General features: G+C 40.2%; 1 protein-coding gene across 1 annotated transcript in view; it reads left to right on the top strand.

Annotated features, from left to right (window-relative positions):
- Window positions 1-20,127, top strand: part of PHLPP1 (PH domain and leucine rich repeat protein phosphatase 1) — a 222,859-nt gene extending 202,732 nt beyond the window's left edge. The window contains exons 13-17 of the mRNA XM_054019563.1: window positions 4,888-5,018; window positions 9,598-9,702; window positions 11,371-11,565; window positions 13,907-14,135; window positions 18,115-20,127. Of these exons, the coding sequence (XP_053875538.1) occupies window positions 4,888-5,018; window positions 9,598-9,702; window positions 11,371-11,565; window positions 13,907-14,135; window positions 18,115-19,230 (1,776 nt within the window). The 3' untranslated portion in view covers window positions 19,231-20,127. The remainder of the gene's footprint in view (window positions 1-4,887; window positions 5,019-9,597; window positions 9,703-11,370; window positions 11,566-13,906; window positions 14,136-18,114) is intronic.
- The last annotated feature ends 1,133 nt before the right edge of the window (window positions 20,128-21,260 follow it).

Raw genomic sequence — 21,260 nt, 5'->3', positions numbered from 1 at the left:
AGATTTAACTGAAGAAATACCTTGTTATCCTTTGGGATAAGGCTGCAGAGAATTTTTAAAATCATCCTAGCGTGGCAACAAAATTTATGTCTGCTGGTGCCAAAGGATTAGAGTTGCTGCAACAAGGCATTGCTGTGTTTATAGGTGCTAGGAGTGTAAGAGAGCACTACAACCAGCTAAATCAAAGTTATGTAATAGCCTTCAGACAGTCCTGTGACTTCATAGTTTTGGTTTTGTTTTCTATTAAATCTTGAAAGGAGCATGGAATAAAAGGGCAGTGTGTTGACATGGCCTTGAAAACCCAGAGGGGTAATAAGTAGGGTTTAGGGCTGTCAAGCGATTAAAAAAATTAATCGCGCTGTTAAACAATAATAGAATACCATTTATTTAAACATTTGTGGATGTTTTCTACATTTTCAAATGTATTCATTTCAGTTACAACAGAAAAAATAAATGTACAGTGCTCACTATATTTATTTTGTATTACAAACATTTGCACTATTAAAAAAAATAGTATTTTTCAATTCCCCCTTTACAAGTACTTTAGTGCAATCTCTTTATCATGAAAGTTGAACTTAGAAATGTGGAATTATGTACAAAAACCACTACATTCAGAAATAAAACAATGTAAAATTTTAGAGCCTGCAAGTCCACTCAGTCCTACTTCTTGTTCAGTCAATCACAAAGACAAACAAGTTGGTTTACATTTATGGGAGATAATGCTGACCGCTTCTTAATTACAATGTCACCTGAAAGCAAGAACAGGCATTCGTATGGCACTGTCATAGCCAGTGTCGTAAGATATTTACGTGCCAGATGCGCTAAAGATTCATGTGTTCCTTCATGTTTCAGTGACCATTCCAAAGGACATGCTTCCATGCTGATGACACTCGTTAAAAAAAAATGCATTAATTAAATTTGTGACTGAATTCCTTGGGAGAGAATTGTTAAGGCTCTCAAGTTTTACACTGTTTTGTTTTTGAGTGCCGTTATGTAACAAAAAAATCTACTTTTGTAAGTTGCACTTTCACAATAGAGATTGAACTACAGAACTTGTGAGGTGAATTGAAAAATACTATAGCTTTTGTCTATCATTTTTACAGTGCAAATATTTGTAATAAAAATAATATAAAGTGAGCACTGTACACTTTGTATTCTGTGTTGTAACTGAAGTCAATATATTTGAAAATGTAGAAAAACATCCACAAATATTTAATAAATTTCAATTGGGGATTCTGTTGTTGAACAGTGCAATTAAAATGAATTAATCGTGATTAATTTTTTTAAGTTAATCGTGTGAGTTAACTGCAATTAATTGACTGCCCTACTAGGGATCAATTCCTGAAAAGTAAACTACAGTGAATCAGAAGGACCCCAGCTGTAGTAGGGGAGGGGAAAAGCAAAAATCTCAATACATTAGCTGTTGTGTTGAGATTTCCACCATTTTTGTTCATCTGAAGGATCCAAATTCTGGTTCGATCCTCCTATGCTTAAATAATGCCAGCAGAGTTGGAATTTGGGCATTGGATTTTAAGACCTCCATATCAGGTAATCTCTGGTTTCAGGGTTTTAGAAGTATTACTTGTAATAGGAATTCAATTTAAGCTGTACATACTTTAAACTATATTATTGAAATCCTAGAATTAAAGAAAGGAAGGGGGGGGGGGGCCATCTGATCCCTTTTCAGTACAAGATTGGCATTACAGTATAGTCTCAAGCGTCTTGTCTAATGTGCGTATTTTAAATCAGAAATGGGCTATCACGCTATCCTTGGCGATTATTTGACAGATAAGGTGTACTCTCAGTAAAGTTACCCTGGTACTCAACCTAAATTTTCCTTTTCAGCCATCTCGCTCTTCTTGCTTTTACTCACTGAAAATGGAAGTTATATGTTGCCTCTTAGTCATCTTTTAGCTAAAAGATGTGCATTTAGTTTTTTAATCATTTCTTAAGTCAGCCCCTTCAGACCCCACTAAACATTCTTGTTGCTCTGTTTTGAGACACACTTACATGGAGGTTCCTAGAACAGGGTACAAATATTACAGTGCTTTCTCACAAAGTCCATGCCATTCCTCCTGGATCCATGTTGATAAGCTTCTGGGTATTCTGCTCAAACTGCATTCAGGGGTTTTGCCAATATTGTACTAGCCTATATAATTTGCTGTCTACTTCCTAGATTCCAAACATTTCCCTTCCATTGTGCATTATTTTTCCAAAATGTATTGACCCTTATTTTTCCTGAGCAAATTTGCTTTATTTTTGCCTGCTTGATTTTTGTTCTATTGGGTTTTTTCCCCCCGGTGTTTATAGGTGCCCCCCCTTCCCAATATAGAACCAGCTACAAATTTAATATTAGTCTCCAAGATATTTAACAACGTTAATTAAAACTAGGTTTAATATTGATTCCCCTCTTCCCAACACAATACTTTGCCATTTATAACACTTTATTTTAATATCTTTCAGCCAGTTTTCAATCCTTGTCAGTGCTCATATCCAAGCCAGTTTGAACTGACTCCCAAGTAAGATATTTTTTATGCCCCACTTAAGTTCAGATCTGTTGCGTTTATTGTTTCCTTTATCTAGGGTTCCCAGGTGTCCAGTTTTCAACTGGAACGCCTAGTGGAAAAGGGACCCTGGTGGCTCCAGTCAGCACTGCTGACTGGGCCATTAATAGTCTGGTTGGCTGCCCGCAGCAGGGTGCCTGCCCAGCTCTGCGCGGCTCCTAGGAAACTGCCAGCATCTCCCTCTGGCTCCTAGGTGGAGGCATGGCCAGGCGGCTCCTGCCTGCAGGCACTGCCTTCGCAGTTCCCATTGGCTGCAGTTCCTGGCCAGTGGGAGCTTTGGAGCTGGCGCTCAGGGTGAGAACAGTGCATGGAGCTGCCTGGCCGTGCCTCCGTCTAGGAGCCAGAGGGAGATGTTCCTGCTTCCGGGAGCTGCCTGAGATAAGCACCACCCAGAGCCTGCACCCCTGCCCTGAGCTCCCTCCCAGAGCCCACACTCCCGAACCCCAGCCCTGAGCCCCCTCCTGCACCGCAAACCCTTCACCGCTGGCCCCAGCCAGAGCCCACACCCCAACACCTTGCCCCAGCCTGGAGCCCCCTCCCGCACTCTGAACCCCATATTTCTGGCCCCCACCCCAGAACCTGCAACCAGAGCCCTGTCCCACACCCTGAACCCATCATTTCTGGCCCTAGCCCAGAGCCTGCACCCTCTCACACACCCCAAGCCCCTGCCCTAGCCCAGAGCCCCCTCCTGCACCCCCAGCCCAGAACCCATACCCTTCTCATGCCCCAACCCTTTGCCCCAGCCCAGAGCCCCCTCCTTCACCCCAAATCCCACATCTGCAGCCTCACCTCAGAGCCTGCACCCCAGCCAGAGCCCTTACCCCCGTCTCACCCCAGACCAGTGAAAGTGAGTGAGTGAGGGTGGGGGAGAGCAAGCGCCGGGGGGGGGGCTCAGGGAAGGGGCAGGGCAAGGGTGTTCGATTTTTCTGCAAATAGAAAATTTTAACCCTTCTTTTATCCACTAAGTGGCAAACAATTGTTTTGAAGTCATCCTCTTTTTTCATGAGTCATTAGTTTTTTTTCTATTTAACATACATTTAATTTTAAACAAACCCTATCTTTTTAAAAATTGCATAATATATGATGTATACAGTAAGCATGGCTAGGATACTAGCATTTGTGTATGAACAGCAGACCAGACCCTTAACATAGGGTGAATTAAAAAAAACAAACATTGGATTTTTGTATTTAAATTAAATCCACCTTTCCTTTTAAAAATAAACCTATTTGAAATTTTGGCAACCTACATGAAACAAAAAACTATAATCTTGATCACTTATATTAAATTTTAAAAAATTATTCCAAAGGGTATATTTGCTGCCAAAGTTTTAAAGAAAGTCAAACCACTGAACTAGTAGAAGTCACTGGCTCAGCCCCTAGAACCAGAGTTTGTTGAAGGGCTAAACCAGCTTTTGACAGCAGTTGCCTCTTCTGCAGGTACAGAGAGAGTATCTTTTTCATTTCAGTTTTCAACTAGTTCAGTTCAGTATCTAGTTCATTTAAAGTTGAGAAACCAACTGGGAGGTAGGAAAACTTGTTTTCCTCTTCCAATCTGAATAAAAAGTAGGTGTGAGAGAGCAAGATCTGCTAGCTCTAAAATCTTGAAGGGTATGGTGATCAGAAACTATCAGATCAGTTCATTAATACAGATAATACTTCCTTTGTTATATGTTGCTTAGTTTCAAATGGAAAACAAGTTTTAATTTCTTAAGTATTCAGCACACTTAAGGTGGTTTTATACAAATTTTTGTATAATACAAATTTTTAAATGCTGTTTTTGTGCATTTTTAATTTAATTCCAGTTTCCATTCAAGTAAAGCTCATGACTTGTGTAGGCTATTTAATTGCTTAAGTAAATGTATGGATATAGTGTATCTTCCTGTTCAGCAAAAAGTACCAAATTTAGTGGAAAGGGTATACTTAGTTGAAAATCAACAAATTTTAATGGTTACAAACCAGTGAGAATCAACTTTTCTTTATGAAAATAAATAAAAAGTACAAATGCAAAACAAACTTAAAATGTATTTAAATTATTTTTTCCTGGTTGCTAATTTAAATCAATCCACCTGTGTTGATACAGACATTAAGACTAGTAAGTAATGGGAGGGGCGCAAACATATTTTCAGGTGTCCTGTGATGTCTTTGAAGATTACAGATGAATTTTCATACTGCGTTTAGTAAGAAAGAGATTTATGTAAATGGATGATGCAGATTTTGGATTCAGTCATTGTCATGTGTAAGGCATGTATACTTTTAATTTAGCCAGAAAGTTATAGGGCCCTCTCCAAGTTCTCTCGCTCTCTTTTCCCACTTCTTTCTGCAGTGTGTGGACCTGAGCTGCAATGAACTGAGTGAAATCACACTACCTGAAAACCTGCCTCCAAAACTACAGGAACTAGACCTGACCGGAAACCCCAGACTAGTCCTGGATCACAAAACCCTAGAGTTGCTGAAGTAAGTAAAATGTCTTTTTTTAATAATGCAGGAGGCAGAATGACTCTAAAGGCATGTGGGACAAGAACCCAGTACACAAGCGTGAGACACACATGTCTTTTCAAGGAGTACAGTTTTTTATTGCCAGGGGGCAAAAAGGCAACAAATGTGTAGGTAATTCAGAAAATTAAGGCTTTTCTAAACAGAATTATTTTACCCGCACACAAATACAATTGCTGTCAAATACCATTCCTAATCAAAACCAGCTGTAACTACTGTTGGGCTGATTTGACCTAATTTTTCACTCCATACATTGGATCCCAATAAAATACAATAGTTTATTCCACTACTGAGATGCACATAGCTTGAAACTATTGGTTTCCTCCCTTGTCCTCTCACTGTCTCTTGTCACAATCCTGTGCTTCTTTCCACTTGACTCTGCTTTGTATGACTTTCCTGTGGTACTTACCCTCTCCATACTTGTGGCTTTTAAAGACCCACTTCTGCCATACTGCCTGCAGTGAAGCTTGGTTGTCTTGTTTGGGTTCTTTCTGTCCTTTTATTGTGAGCTCTTTGGAATGGGGATCATCCCTTATTGAATGTCTGGAAAGCACCTAGCACATTATAGGTGCCACCATAAATAATTGGGTTGGTGCATAGATAAGCAGTTTATTTTGAGCCTATATTGATTCCTTCCACAGAGTGTTCTGGGTTTTTTCCCAGAAGTGTAGGTGTTATAGTGGTTCTGCCTTCAAGCCTCTCATATTCTTTAACGTTCAGTAGGCCAGAGCTATCTACACCAACTCTGAGGCTCTTTGCCTGCCTGATCCTTCTAGCCTGTTAGCTACTTACAGACCAAATAAATTCAGGGAACAGTTTAGATTTTTTTAAAGGTTAAGCAACTGTTTATGTAACGCTACTTTAAACAATTTTCCAACAAACGGTGCAGTATTAAATTTCACCTGTCACAAGTGATGCTTGTTCACATTAAATTTGTTCGCTTCTAACAATTAAATCTTGGTATCTTATTGCATTAAACTAAATAGAGAAAAATTATTTAAGACCAGTAACCTAGGTTAAATGGGAATTTAAGGCAAGTGTTTGATAGTTGAAAATAAATGTCAGTATTATACAGCAAACAAGGCATAGTGAACAGGAAGAATTATCCTTCTCTATTTTAGGAGTTACCTTAACACAACAGCAGTACAGAAATATGTCTCTGTTCTGCAGATGACTTCTGAGGATGGTAATTGAATTATGCTTAATTCTATTACAATGGCAAATCGCTCTAATCCACATGTGGATGACCAGTGCAGTATGTGCAATAGAGAACTACCATATAGATTGCATGTTGATTTTTAGTCCTAAAAGTGCTACACCTAATCATGTAGAAATGTAATTTTATCACTTTTACTGAAAGCACTCTGCCAACAATGTGAGGTAGCTGTTACCCTCATTTTACAGATGGATAATCTGAGGCATAGAGTTTATGGCTTACCCAAGGTCATTAGTCTTTAGCAAAACCAAGAATTGAACCCAAGTATCCTGATTCAGTCCTCTGCTGTAATCACCAGGTAGTCTCACTCTTAAATGCGAGGTACGTTGTTCACCAGGGAAGATTTATCAGTCAATAAAATTTCACCAGTGACCCTTCATTTTAAATGTATTTATCTTCATTAAAACTTCAGTATATTAAAACTGAAGGAATTCTTAATCTGAATTGCTTTTCGCTGTTTAAGTAGTTTGTTCAGTTTCTGCATCTCAGTTCGGACAATGAAAACAGACTAGACAATTTTACTACAGTCCTTATCAATTTCTTGTCACTTTCAGGTTACCACAGTGCTGCAATTTTTAAGCTGGGAGTAATGCAAAAGAAATGTCTTAATTTACAAACTCTCTGCACTGGTGTATTAGATTTTTAAACTTCATGGAAACTTGTCTTCTGGTCTTAAGATTATTAAAGGAGCCAAATGTTGGGTTGCATTTGACCTGATGCTGTCTTTCTAACAATGCATCACAAGACTCAGATCTCTCCATGAGAGTTTTTAAATTATCCTCTGTTGATCTCACACACACACACACCTCATAGTAAATAACTTAGTGCAAGTTGATAAATTAATTGGTTAATAACATAGTAAAAGCATCCTGATTGGTTAATATCTTAGATTACTTAATCATTAAATCACACTGTGTTTTAATATCATGTGTTGCAACAAGCTACAAGAAGCGCTTTAGAGAGCTGCTTGTGAGCATCAGTCTGGGTAGCATTGGTCTAATAGATGGTTTGCTGGCAGGAAGGACCATTCTTTGCATTATGTCCAATTACTGAAGATACAAAGGAGTCACTGCTGGTTTTTCCCAGTTGCCTGTCAGAGATGCAGTGGAGTTGTGTGAAATTCCTCATTTTATGGATTTGGTTCATGACAAGAGATCACATTGCTTAAAGAAAGTCTATTGTAAATCTAGGTGCTGATGGCACTGACTGGACTAGAATTCTGTTCTGAGCAGATCACAACCAGTAAAAGTGCCACTAAACACACTAGGGAGTAACTCTCTGGAGGGGGAAGGATAAAAAGGTTGTGGGGGAGGATCCAAAAAAGGCCAGTTTAGGACCCAAGGTGGGAAGTAATGCCATCTAGGAGTGTACAAGAGCCTCCAAAGGGACAGAATTAGAAAAACAAAACTGCTACCGGCCTAGGTCTGGTATAATCTTTTCCAAGTGTGAGAAGGTGGTCAGAGGTAAAATAGATAATAAATAGGGCATGAAAATGCAGACTTTTCCCCTATCTTACGTAACCATCCAAATTAAGATTTGCATAAAACTAATAGCTACTGAATTCAAGCCTAGTCATGACTGTCCTACTTAGCTTTGTTTTCTGGGTGTAGTTATGCACTAGAAGATAATCCTAATTGCTTTTTAATAGAGGCTTACTATATTGCAAAAATAGTTTGTTTTTAATAATGTACAGGAAATATGCAAATAGTTCTAAAGAAGTGATCCTCTTCTTCTATGAAACTTTGAGACTGGGAGTTGGAATTTCTCCAGTACTGAATGCTACTGCTAAATGCCATGAGTATCCTTGGTTTGTCAGTGCCAAAGGGGTGAGAGGGTGGCAAATTCAGTTCTCAGAAATCCATTTGTATCCAAGTTCCTGCTTCCTGGAAAACAAGTGCAGTGTACATGAGCCACTTCAATATCTGCTGTAAATTGCATTTGTATATAGTTTATACAGAACTGCAAGTAGCCTTACTTTAAAATGGGTCTGTTTTTTTTCTTGATTAGTGACCGTTCTTATCAGGTATATTAGAAGTATATTAAGTTTTCCTTCTGTTTGACACTTAGAAGGGTATGGAACCCAGAGACTAATATGTAAACATCAGTAGTTTGAGTATTACTTGGGGAGTTTTTGTTTGTTTTTTAATGTGCTCTGGCAAGTGCATGTCCTACTTATTTATTTGTGTAGGAAAAGACTCTGATCCAGATACAGCAGCCTTAGTTTAAGTTGTTTGAGGAAAAGTTCCAAGGCCATGCAGATTGTGCACACACAATTTCTTAGCATTTCACAGTTTTAACAGGCAGTGAGGGTTTGGGTAGGGAGAAATGCACGTTTAAATAGAGTGAATAGACAGACCTTTTATGTTTGTCCTTTTTATAATGCATTTGTATCACTGAAAGGCTCTGGTGCCTTTGAAGATGTTGCAATATGTGGAGAACTTGCTTAACTGCCAACGGAGCAGAACAACAGGGGGTCAGGATTTTTTCCTCCACGTACAGTAGCAGTATGAAAAGATGGGTACGAACATATGGGGTTGGCCCCTTTTAAAAGCTGTATTGTGCTGGATACCATTTCAGATGTTTAAAATTCAGACCAGAGTTTACACTGATAGTTAATCGGAGGGAGGAGGGATCCAATACCCTAAATAAAAGCTACCACTCCAGAGTGAGGGGGAAGAGAATGACCATTCTTATAGCTAGAGCACAACCTGAAGGCACCCAGAGGGAAGAGCATCCTCATATTAGCTTCTAGGCATTTTCATAAGAAGTTTTAGAACATTGCTCTATTTTCAGCTTTTGGCTTGGGTGGGGGGAAAAAAGCTGGATGTGGTGGTGATATGGGATACAGTAAAAATCAAATGCAGAAAGGTCTCACTTTGGAAATGGATAAAAGAAATGCATACGTTACATAGGATTTTCCCCCGTGCCGCCTCTCCATATCTTCAGGCCAGTGGCACATTCTGCTTGTGTTTTCTGCAGAGCCAAGGTTAAGTTTCAAATAGCTGAGAAAAGAAAAGACAAAGTCAACGCAAACAGGAATGAAATAGACCTGCATCGGACTGCTTTGCTTGTTCTATTCCTGTGTGTATTCTGACGGATAACATTCTACACACTCTATTAAGCGTTTCCCCTTACAGGGACACCTCGTTTTCTTAAATGTAGTCATCTTAGCGTATGCACAGTATGCCACAAGTGGCAGGTGACTAGGACAATTGGGACAATAAAAGCTTCCTTACAATTTTAAGAAAGCAGTGACTTTAAGCTAAATGTCTGTAATATCTTAAACAATTCATTGGGCTTTTTTCTTTTCCCTTCTCATTGCAGTAACATTCGTTGTTTCAAGATTGACCAACCGTCAGCTGGTGATGCTTCAGGAGCCCCAGCAGTGTGGAGTCATGGTTATACCGAAGCTTCGGGAGTTAAGAACAAGTCAGTACTGGTTTGGTATCAGCACAGAGGTGCTCTGCTGCTGGAACACTTCTGTATTTTTTTTTAAAAAAAGGCCCTACAAAGAAACTCTTTTCTTAGGAGAAAGTTAGTTGGAGACATTCATCTCACAAAAGCAGAGGCCATGGCATGACTTATATCTGTAAACTAGGCCCCTGCCTGGCTCTCATATTTCTTCTTTGTTAAAGGAGTTGCTAAGATACAAGTGTTACTGTTGCATTTTGTCTATATAAGACTCCACTATTTGCAAAAGACCCAAGTGCTTAAATGCATCTCCGCTCTTTGAAAAGCCTCTTTATCTTTCGCTGAAGAATGTGTCCCAAGCAAATCAGGGATGCTGCTGGAAGAGAAGTGGCTTAAACTGCATATTCCTACACTACTGACTGATCCTTTTTTAAAGACTAAAGCAGCCCTTGACAAATAACATCTCAGGGGCCTAACATGTTAACTGCTTGTATGCCGCTGGTTACATGATGTATCTCACCTTAATGGTCCATGAATAACTTCTACAAATCTTTTTGCACTTCCAGTTGAGGTTTTCAAACACTTGAGTCAAGTGCCAGCAAGCTTGACTCGGCATTCTGTTAAATGTATCAACAAATTAAAATGATTATCACATAGAGTAACAATGACAACTTTAAGGGGCTAGAGGGCTGAATTATGAACTATGGTGTTCTGTTTCCATCCCCCTTCACCCGTTTACACAATGCAGCATATGAAATAAGTATTGAAAAGAATAAAGACTGGCTAGGTGTACCAAGTTAGTTTGTGTTGACCAGCTCACCAAGGCTTTGCTGTGATAGCGGTACTGTGAGCAGGAGTTGCTCAACCAGTGAATTGCTGACCTCTACATCTGTGCTTGTTTTTAACACCACACCATTTAGAAGCTAGTCGGAGAGCACAAAACAATCCATGGGATTGTTCATAGCAGGTCTTGAGGGGTCGGAAGGCTTCCTCCTTAGCTCCAATAGCTTAGTGGAAATGGAGGTGTGAACCTACTTTTCTTTGTGAATTTGTAGATTGAATATTACTGTCTGGCTGTTCAGTTGGTCTTGCTTACTCCAACTGTCAGTCGGCATACATCAACATCATAAAACCCATGTCACAGTTTATTCCATGTTGGCAGCCTCGATAGAGGGGCCAAGATCTTATATGGTCTGAACTACCCTCTCACTCCTAAAGGCACTTATTTCCGTACTTTGATGAAGCATGTTCAAGGGGGCAGTATGGAGAATCTTGCTTCTCAGCTTCCTGTGCTCACTTTTCATGGGTAAACTTAAGAGTAAACAGTGCAGTAGCTTTCTCGGTTTTTACTATTTTTTTTTTTTTTAAATCACAGAAATAAAGGCTGCACTTTACATGCCAGAAAAGTTGAAAAATCATTAGGGGGTCTCTGTTTCAACCTTTGTTACTCTCTCTTTACCATGGAATTTAATAGTACCATAAATGCTACTTATGTTGTTCACTACCAGGATCTGAAATGAAACTTCATAACTCATGAAAGTTTGTGACACTTATTATAATCTGATCTTCCTTCAAGCTGCACATCCTGGTCAGAACAGTGAGAAAAGAATTGAGGAGTGTTAAAATGATCTTCTGGTGCAAATGCTTATTTATTAAAAACCCATTTTTGGTTTTCTTTTTCCTTAGATTGTGTGTGGCGGCTCTTTCAGCCAATAATTTCTGTGACAACAGGGAGGCGCTGTACGGAGTCTTTGATGGTGATCGCAACGTGGAAGTGCCCTACCTTCTGCAGTGTACAATGAGTGATATCTTGGCAGAAGAGCTACAAAAAACAAAGAGTGAAGAGGAATACATGATCAACACTTTCATCGTTATGCAGAGGTTAATCCCAGATCTTTAATTTTTGTCATATTCTTCCATATGTGGATCAGTCAGCGTACTTGCTTCTATCCTAGAGCTGTTTTTTCCCTCAGTTTTCTAAATGATTTCGTTTGCTAGCTTGTTTCTTAATTGCTTGTTTTTTTAATTGTGACCTGTTGTTGTGCACACGTCCTAAAATGTTCATGACCAAGGAATGGATAGTTTCTCTTTTCTGAGATGTGCTTAATTTCTTTAAAAGTCTCATTGTTCAGAATTGCTAATATTTAAAATAGTGATGTGACTTTTGTTTCCTGAGACTGATCATCTTTAAACATCCCCCTCCTCCTACAACTTGCAAAGCCCGGCATGTTTCAACCTGTCCCTCTGCACCAGGTCAGATGATCATAAACATCAAAACTCTTGTTGAGGATATGCATTCTAACTGTTTAACTGCATATTTTCAACCGTAAAATTGAATTCTTTGAGCCAGGCATAAAGAAATGATGCTAGAAGTATGATGTAGTAGGTATTTTTGGTTATTTGAAAACCAGTGTATGCTGCTGTTGACAATATAAGAGACTGTGCCTTGGGGAATAGAGCTGAATGAAGAGGATCAGACAAAAGAGAAGGAAGAGGTGGGGAAAGCAAAGGAGAAGACATGCAAATAGGCTTGACTACACGGCCTCACAGTGTGGACTATGGAGGTGTAAATTGCTGTGTACGGTAGAGGACTGTGTTAATGTGAACTAGGACCCTTCTAGTTTGTGCTAGCAAGGTCTACACGGGGCAGTTCCAGTGCAGCTCTTCAGTGCATGCTATGCCCCCCATCGTCCACAATGCAGGGCCATGGATTCCTATGTCTGAGGGCTTGTTAATATTTATCAGACAGTCGCTTCCTGAAAAGATCCAATTCCTACGTCGGGAAGTAAAAGCAATAAGATCAAACTGAATTAACTGTGCACAAGGAAAAAAGGGGGACTGTGCCCTTTGCGTATGTAATACTGCACCTCCCCATTTTTATCATTGCTTGGGACATTGCCTCACTCTGACTGGTGTTGGAAGTGAATCCTGCAGTATGATTAGAATCCTAGGTATGAGGCAGGGAAAGTACCTAATAGGTGTCCTTGCTCATCCCTGTAGTATAATTTCAAGGAACTTTAGTTTTTCTGCAAAAAGATATTTCTTTACACGTGTCTCAAAGAATAGGCTAATCAACGTTTCATAGAACCCAGACATAGTAATGGTTCTAGTTACATATATCCATTTATTGAGGATTAGTACAATATTTCTATTTCTCAAACATTCCTGAGGTGGTAAAATGCTAACCTACATCAGATCTTGGAAAACTGAATTTGAGTATTATCACCTCAGGGTTCTATATCAAAGTTCCGATCTTCGTTAAAACAAAAGAGCTAAGAAAGCTTGGAACGTTCTATAATGTAGTTGTTCAGTTACTGCAAAGAAAGTTAAATAGGGTTAGAAGCCCATGGAGAGATAGAAAAATTGTTAAACACAACCAGAAATTTAAATTGCGAAATGTCATAAAAAGTAGTTTAGTTTTAATATGAGCAAGACAATACTTTGTATGCTTGTAACAGGTTTTGTTAGTGAACTTTAGCCAAGGCCTTCTAAAATGACAAGTTAAAAATATTCTTCAAATGTGCCTGATAAGGTATTACTTCTGGTGTGCTAATAGGTTTGTGAATTAGTGATCTTGAGTCCAATTACAATTGGAAAGTGTTTTTGGTATTTTAACGGTGATAACTGCTTCTGTCACTTTAATGGTGATAGATACTTTACAGTGGAGCTTTAGGAGTTTGAAAGTGCAGAAAAACAACGGTTAAATACTTAAAACTGTGTGGCAATAAGCAGTAAAACATTGATTCCGGCTCTTTAAAAAATACATTGCAGTTTTGGAAACTAAAGCTTCATGTTCATAAATGATTATATTTTTAGATTCTACCTCTAGTTTTTCAATAGCCTCTTAATATTTAAATTTCCAAAAAGTTTGCTGTGGGGATGAATAAGGTGAAATACTCTAACTGTCTTGGTAGTGTGATGGCAAGAGAGCAGTGGCACTGGGATTGTGAGGGGTTTTTTAAAATTGAGAATGGATCCAATTGAGGATGTATATCTCCTTTCTTATAACACGTTCCCCATGAGTTGTACATAACTTCCTCACTACTTTGGTATAAAACTTCACAATCTGAACTGGAACTCTTGTTCTTGCCCAGTGAACCTTGAGAGTCTGTGTGCTATAATTAGGATTGCTTAACTGTGGTCCCCTGCTCCCCTCTCTACTCTGACCTCATAATGCAACTTTTCCAGTTAATCGGCAAGTATTGCTTTGTTTACATTCTAGGAAACTTGGAACTGCTGGACAAAAACTTGGAGGCTCTGCTGTCCTTTGCCATATAAAACACGATCCCATGGACCCAGGTGGATGCTTCACATTAACCTCAGCAAATGTGGGGAAGTGCCAAACTGTTCTCTGTAGGAATGGAAAACCTTTGCATTTGTCCAGGTCTTATGTGATGAGTTGTGAAGAAGAGCTAAAGAGGATTAAACAGCACAAAGCCATTATCACAGAGGTAAGAGAACTGTAGTGCTGGTGGAGGGAATGTAACAATCTGCGACTTCCTCTAGAGACAGTTCTGAGCAACACACCGAACATATTTCCTTATCATATAAATAATAAACTGTATCTTAAAGACTGGTGCGTCTGTGCTGGAATTTCATCATCCCCTTCCGGTATGTTTTATGTCACATGGTCCAGTTGCTGTTGCTCTGCAGAGATACTCAGCCACAAGGGTCTGAGCATGATGGTCTTAAACGGGAAGATGAGGAAACCAACTTCTACCTGGAAGAGAATTGCTGGAGTAAGAATGAAGAGCCCATCCACTTCGTGTAGGGTGGGAAAGCGCTGAGAGAGAACTTGGAGTGTGATGTCTTTTCTTCCATAAGAGACTTTCTCTGCTCCTTCCTGCTATCTGACCAGCCAGGATGCTGACAGAAAGCTTGCTCATTTTTCTGTCTCACAACAGAATGTATTGTGCCAGTTATGGGCTTGTGCTCTGGCAGGCAGCTCTGTAGTATGAGAGACTGCAGCTTCTGCACAGGGAATCCAGTCTGTGCACACCCACAGATTGGAGGTTGTGAGCTGCTGAAAGAGTAGAGAACCAGTCTCCTCCCTCAGAAGATACAGACCCAGAGGGCAGATAGCTGACACAGAACATACATGTGGGGAACTGATCGAAAGCAGAAAGAGAGGGAAGCCCATCCTTTTCTTTTTAGTCTGCTACATCCCTACTTAAGAATTTGATGCTCAGCCTACTGCTGTACATGCATAGATGTTAAACTTGCCAAGCAAAAGTGGTGCGGGATTAGAATCTAAAATGTGACATGCTCGAAGCGAGCCACTCCATCATGTACTGTAGATAACCAGACAGCTGTCAGAAAGTCCCTCTGTAAAGGAAAAGTGAATTCCTGTTTTAAATCTTAAAATGATTCACCAATTTCACACACTTGGATGGCTTATCAATTCTGTCAGGCTTATTTATAATATGGAACCTTACAGGCCAAAGAGGTTTTTATGTTCTGAGGCATTTTAAAGGCCTACCCTTTCCTCATTTTCATTCACTTTCCTTTGGTTATTTGTTCTGTAGTGGCCATTGCTGGCATCAGTTGGACCAAATGCTTATAAATCATTGCCTTCGTGGTTCTCTAAATTAGCAGGGTTGCAGTTATCCCCGACAAGACTGGCAGGAAACCAAACACAACAACACTTGAGATGCTTGCTCTCCTTACCATGCCAGCTCAGATTCTAACCAAGCCAGAATCTTGGGATTTGAATGTACATGGGATTTATTTCTTAAATACACATTTTTAATGGTGTTTTCCGGCTCAGATATTACTCCTCCTCCCCTTGGGAAATGTCGTATCTAAGGGGAAGTGTAGTAAGTAATTGGAGCATGTAAAACATTTCACTACAGCTCAGCTGATTGAAAAACACAGACTTGCACTCTGCTATATTTGACTTGCATGCTTAATTTAAAGAATATTTTTAAATTGTACCTTTCAAAGGGCTGAGCTGAGATACATAATGTATAGCTGCAGGAGAGAAACCATAACCGTGATCCTATAACCATTGTTCAATATGGACTTGTGGGGGCAGGGAGGGTCATACACAAGATAAAATACCTTAAGTGGGGGGACAGATCTGACTGGCTAATAAGACAGTAGCTGCATGAGCCATTAGCCAGAGCAGTGACCCCCACACCCTTATGCACAGTGTGTACCATTCACAGGGGTTTTGGGGATGGCGGGTGGTAAAAGGGCTGGTTTTCCCTGGGCCCCCAGGTTGAGAGGACCCCCAAAGAAGGAGGTTCTGCAACCCCATTTGTGCCACTAAAGGTTGGTCCCACAGCCCCTCTCACCATGGAGGGACCATGAAGCCAAACCTGAGTGGTGGTGCTACACCACAAGCCAGGTCACAATTCTTGGAGCGAGGAGCCGGGCTGCTACTGCTGATTGTGGTTGTGCATACCAGGGAAATGTTTCTACGGGGGGCCTCAAGCCAAAGCATAAAGTTTTTTATTTGCCCAATTATATGCTCCATTATGTTGTCAAGTAGCCTCTTGGGCACTAGAGACAGACATTTGTATATGTGACACCATAACTGTAACTTGTATTAAGTCCATTGAGACAGAATGGTGTAGTGAACTAAGCATGAGACTGGGAGCCATGAACTCGTGAGTCCTAATCCCAGTGCTTGCACTAACTCAGAGTGGCTGTTTGCAAGACACTTCATAGAGTTTAGGGCCAGAAGGGATCACTGTAATCTAATCTCTTCTCCTGTATAATTCAGGCCATAGAACTTGCCCAAAATAATTCCTAGAGCATATTTAGAAAAAACATCCAATCTTGTCAGTGATGGAGAATCCATCACGACCGTTGGCAGATTGTTCCAATAGTTAATTACCTTCACTGTCAAAATTTTACACCTAATTTCCAGTCTGAATTTCTCTAGTTCAAATTCCAGCCATTGGACCTCAATCACTATAAGGCATGTTTTCTAGTCCTTTAATCATTCTCATGGCTCTTCTTTGAACCCTCTCCAGTTTATCAGTATCCTTCTTGAATTGTGGGCACCCAAACTGGACACTATATTCCAGCAATGGTCGCACAAGTGCCAAATATTGGAGGAAAAATTACCCCTCTGCTCCCACTCGAGAGTCCCCTGGTTCTTGATCCTGGGATTGCATTAGCTGTTTTGGTCACAGCTTCACATTGGGAGCTCATGGTCAACTGATTATCTACCATGACCCCCCAATATTTTTCAGAGTCATTGCTTTCCAGGATAGAATCCCCCATCATGTAAGTATGGCCTACACTCTTTTTGTTCCTAGATGTATACATTTACATTTAGCTGTATTAAAATGTATATTGTTTGCTTATGCCCAGTTCATCAACTGATCCAGATCTCTCTGAATCAATGACTTGTCTTCATTATTTACCACCTTCCCCCTCCCCCCCCATTTTTGTGTCATCTGCAAACTATCTGTTTTCTCCCAGGTCATTGATAAAAATGTTAAATAGCATAGTGCCAAGAACCAATCCCTACGGGACCCCACTGGAAACACATCCACATGATGCTGATTCCCCATTTTCAGTTACATTTTGAGATCAATCATCTAGCCAGTTTTTAATCCATTTAATGTGGTGCAATGTCATGTCGAAGACTTTACAGAGTCTAGGATATTATGTCAACACTGTTACCATAAGCTTTCGTGGGTGAATACCCACTTCGTCAGACGCATGCGTCTGATGATGCGGGTATTCACCTATGAAAGCTTATGTCCAATATGTCTGTTAGTCTGAAAGGTGCCACAGGAGACTTTGTTGCTTTTTACAGATCCAGACTAACACGGCTACCCCTCTGATACTATTACCATATCACCCAAACTTATCATTTCATTAAAAAAAGATAGGTTAATTTGATAGGATCTATTTTCCATGAACCCATCTTGATTTGCATTATTTACATTACCCTCCTTTAATTCTTTATTAATAGAGTCCCATATCAGCCACTCCATTATCTTGCCCAGGATTCGCGTCAGGCTGACAGGCCTATAATTATCAGGGTCATCCTGTTTACCCTTTTAAAAATTGGCACATGATTAGCTTTCTTCCAGTCATCTGGAACTTTCCCAGTGCTCTAAGGTTTCTGGAAAATCAACATTAACAGTCCCATGAGCGTCTCAGCCAGCTCTCAAAATTCTCGGATGCAAGTTATCTGGACTTGCTTCATTAGCTTCTGTTCAGCATCCTCCAGAGATACTAGTAAAATGAAGAGTGTTATCACGATATGATGAGACTACATCCGTTTTTCCCCAAAAAACTTCATCACTCTGGCTCCTTATCTATAAAATGGATGGGATGTGTAGCTGCCACACAGGATGTTGTGAAGATAGACATTTCTAAAATGCTTGTAAGATGTAAGTGCTAGGCATTTTTCGTCTTTCTATAGTCTCAACTTCGTGTCCTCTTTTTTTTTTTTTTAAATTTCAGGATGGTAAAGTAAATGGCGTGACAGATTCCACAAGAATCTTGGGATACACCTTCCTTCACCCAAGCGTTGTGCCCCGCCCTCATGTCCAGTCAATTACCTTGACTCCGCAGGACGAGTTCTTCATTCTGGGTAGCAAGGGATTGTGGGACAGCCTCTCCATCGAGGAGGTGGTGGAAGCAGTCAGAAATGTGCCTGAACCGCTGGCGGCTGCAAAGAAGCTTTGCACTTTGGCCCAGAGCTACGGCTACAACGACAGCATCAGTGCGGTGGTGGTTCAGCTCAATGTGACGGAGGACAGCTTTTGCTGCTGTGAGCTTAATGGAGTCCCGCCCCCCAGCCCAGGCATCTTTCCCCAGTCAGTCAACGTAGTCATTAAAGACAGACCTACAGATGCTTTGGGAATGCCATCTTCCAGCAGCGGCATGGCCTCTGAAATTAGCAGCGAGATCTCCACCTCTGAAATGAGCAGCGAGGTGGGGTCCACAGCCTCTGATGAGCCCCCTCAGGTAGCCATGAATGAGAACAGCCCAGCATACCCCAATGAACAGCGCTGCATGCTTCACCCAGTCTGCCTGTCCAATTCTTTCCAAAGGCAGTTGTCCAGCGCCACCTTCTCCAGCGCCTTCTCTGACAATGGCCTTGACAGTGATGACGAAGAGCCAATTGAGGGTGTCTTTACCAATGGCAGCCAGGTGGAAGTGGAGGTGGACATCCACTGCAGCCGAGCAAAGGAGAAGCAGTTGCTCCAAGTGCCTGTGGAAGCCAGCGATGAAGGCATCGTCATTAGCGCGAATGAGGATGAAACGGGCCTTTCCAGGAAAGCAGATTATTCCAGCACTGGTACAATTGGGCGCCGACGGGGCAATGGTTCTGTGGCTCCTCAGGAAAGGAGCCATAACTTGATTGAAGTAGCAACTGATGCACCTCTCAGAAAAACTGGGGGCTACTTTGCAGCCCCAGCCCAGCCAGATCCAGATGACCAATTCATCATCCCACCAGAGCTTGAAGAAGAGGTCAAGGAGATTATGAAACAACACCAGGAACAACAACAACAGCAGCAGCAGCGGCAGTATCAGATGGATCAGCTGCCAGACTATTACGATACACCACTATGACCCAATCTGCATACTGTTCAGAAATAAGCTAACGAACAAGAAGACATGAGTGCAGGACCCAAATAGGGCTCACATTACTGCAGGGGTTTTACTACATTTTGTTTTCCTTACCCTGCCACTACAGATAACTGCAGCTTCTCTTTCTGTTTGTTAGTTTTAATATCAACTGACATTGTTCTAGAGATGATTTACCAATAAGATTTAAACTAGTTAACTTTCCCCTTAACATATCAAGTGTAAAAAATAAAAGGTTTAATATATTGCAGAGAGACATGATGATGTAATTTTTTTTAAATGGCTCGTTTTTTTGTTTGTTTGGGAAGCAGGGCAATATGCCAGTGCTAAATGATTAAGTAATATTGTAATACTGTATTTCTTTGAGAAAGAAAAAGGCTTTTTTGGTCTTGAAAATGATAGACATTTGTAGAATATGGAGACTAACTCCTAGGAGTTGCTTTACTCTTTCAGATGACTTAAGTCACTGAGATTCACTAATTTTCTCTGAGAGAACAGTTGATTGGGAAATTACTGTAAATAGATCTGTGTTGTATAGTGATGCTTAAAATGTTTTGTAGTTTTGGCATAAGGACACAACCTGAACTGACTTTTTGTTTTCTTGACTCTTTGGGCCATGGTTGTCATACTGAGTGGCTGTATAAATTACCTACAAATTTAGGTGGTTCTTAAACCATAGAAAACAGCCTCTTTTTCTTCTGGTCTCTTTTTCTTCTTTTACTTTTACAGGCACATTTTATTTGTGTTCCTTATTGCTGCCACAACCAGCATGATTGTATAGAGCTCCTTTACTGTAGATCATTTACATACCAAGAGTTATATTAAAGCAGAATGCACAAATGAACATGTCATAACTTTTGTTATAATAAATACAAAATTTACAAATAATGAGAGTCTGCTTTTATGTCTGAGCAGCTGGATGTATGTATTTCCTGAACAAAAGTTCTTGGAGTTCTTTGGGTTTATCTGGATAGTGCACACTGTTGTTTAAATAGCTCTTTTTAAATTGTTCTGTGAAACTGGAGAATTTTACAAAGGTAAACCTTGAAAATATAGAAATCTGCTATAAAAATAAATCACCAGGTACTTTCACAGTGAAATCATATTTCTTATAAAGGGGCTCAAATTCTCTAGCAGAGAAATATTGCATTTAATTTCTATTGGCTTTTTTCTTTCAGTAGCAATCATCTGTTGTCAGCTCTTTCTCCAAAACACTATTGATGATATTGGAAGACTCAGTTCCACCTGTGGTCTGACTTCAGACCCCACCACCCTCCTTCAGAAGGATGGAGGAGTTGAGAAAAATGGCAGGTTAGAAATGGTAAAGAGGGGCATTTGGGGGCAGAGAAAAGAAAGGGGCGAGAAGTTTGAACAATTTGAGTTTAATGGTAGTTCTGCCTTTCATAACAAGAAAAAAATATTTTCCTGCTTTAGTTGAGAAGTGGTGACACTCTCTTCTCAATCCCACTTTCATTTGAATGCTGCAGATCAGCCTTACTTTCTTTGATAGATGTATCAGTATTTAATAGCAGATGACATACCTCCCTGAGGCTGTGTTGAGTCAACATCTTGTAACAAGAGCATAATATGGGATAGGCTTCCCAGTCTGCTCCAGGGCCTGATGGCAAAAAGGAGAGATTTCCTTTAATACAGCTTTTGACTAGCTTTCCTTCTAAGAATACTACAGGCAATTAAGAGGTGGGGAATTTGGGGGGAAAATACAAAAGTACTGATTTTCAGTTTGGCAGATACTAATTCACACTGCTTGCCTTGTGTGGTTCTAATGCAGAACGTGTTTGTAGTCCCATTGGTATAATTAATGAGATCAATAAGGACATGTACAGCTGCGGGAGTATGTTAATTTACTGCAGAATCAGCTCCACAATGGGAGCACAAATGACTATTGTTCTGGAAGAGCCATAAAATACAGTATTAAAATAGAGACTAGATTAACAACTTTTAAGCAGGTAAAACTCTGGATAATCTTTGATAAATGGTTTTGAAATCCGAAAATG

The sequence above is a fragment of the Malaclemys terrapin genome, chromosome 2, assembly GCF_027887155.1.
Source record: "Malaclemys terrapin pileata isolate rMalTer1 chromosome 2, rMalTer1.hap1, whole genome shotgun sequence".
NCBI classification, from domain to species: Eukaryota; Metazoa; Chordata; order Testudines; family Emydidae; genus Malaclemys; species Malaclemys terrapin.
This window is presented reverse-complemented; position numbering and strand designations above follow the sequence as displayed.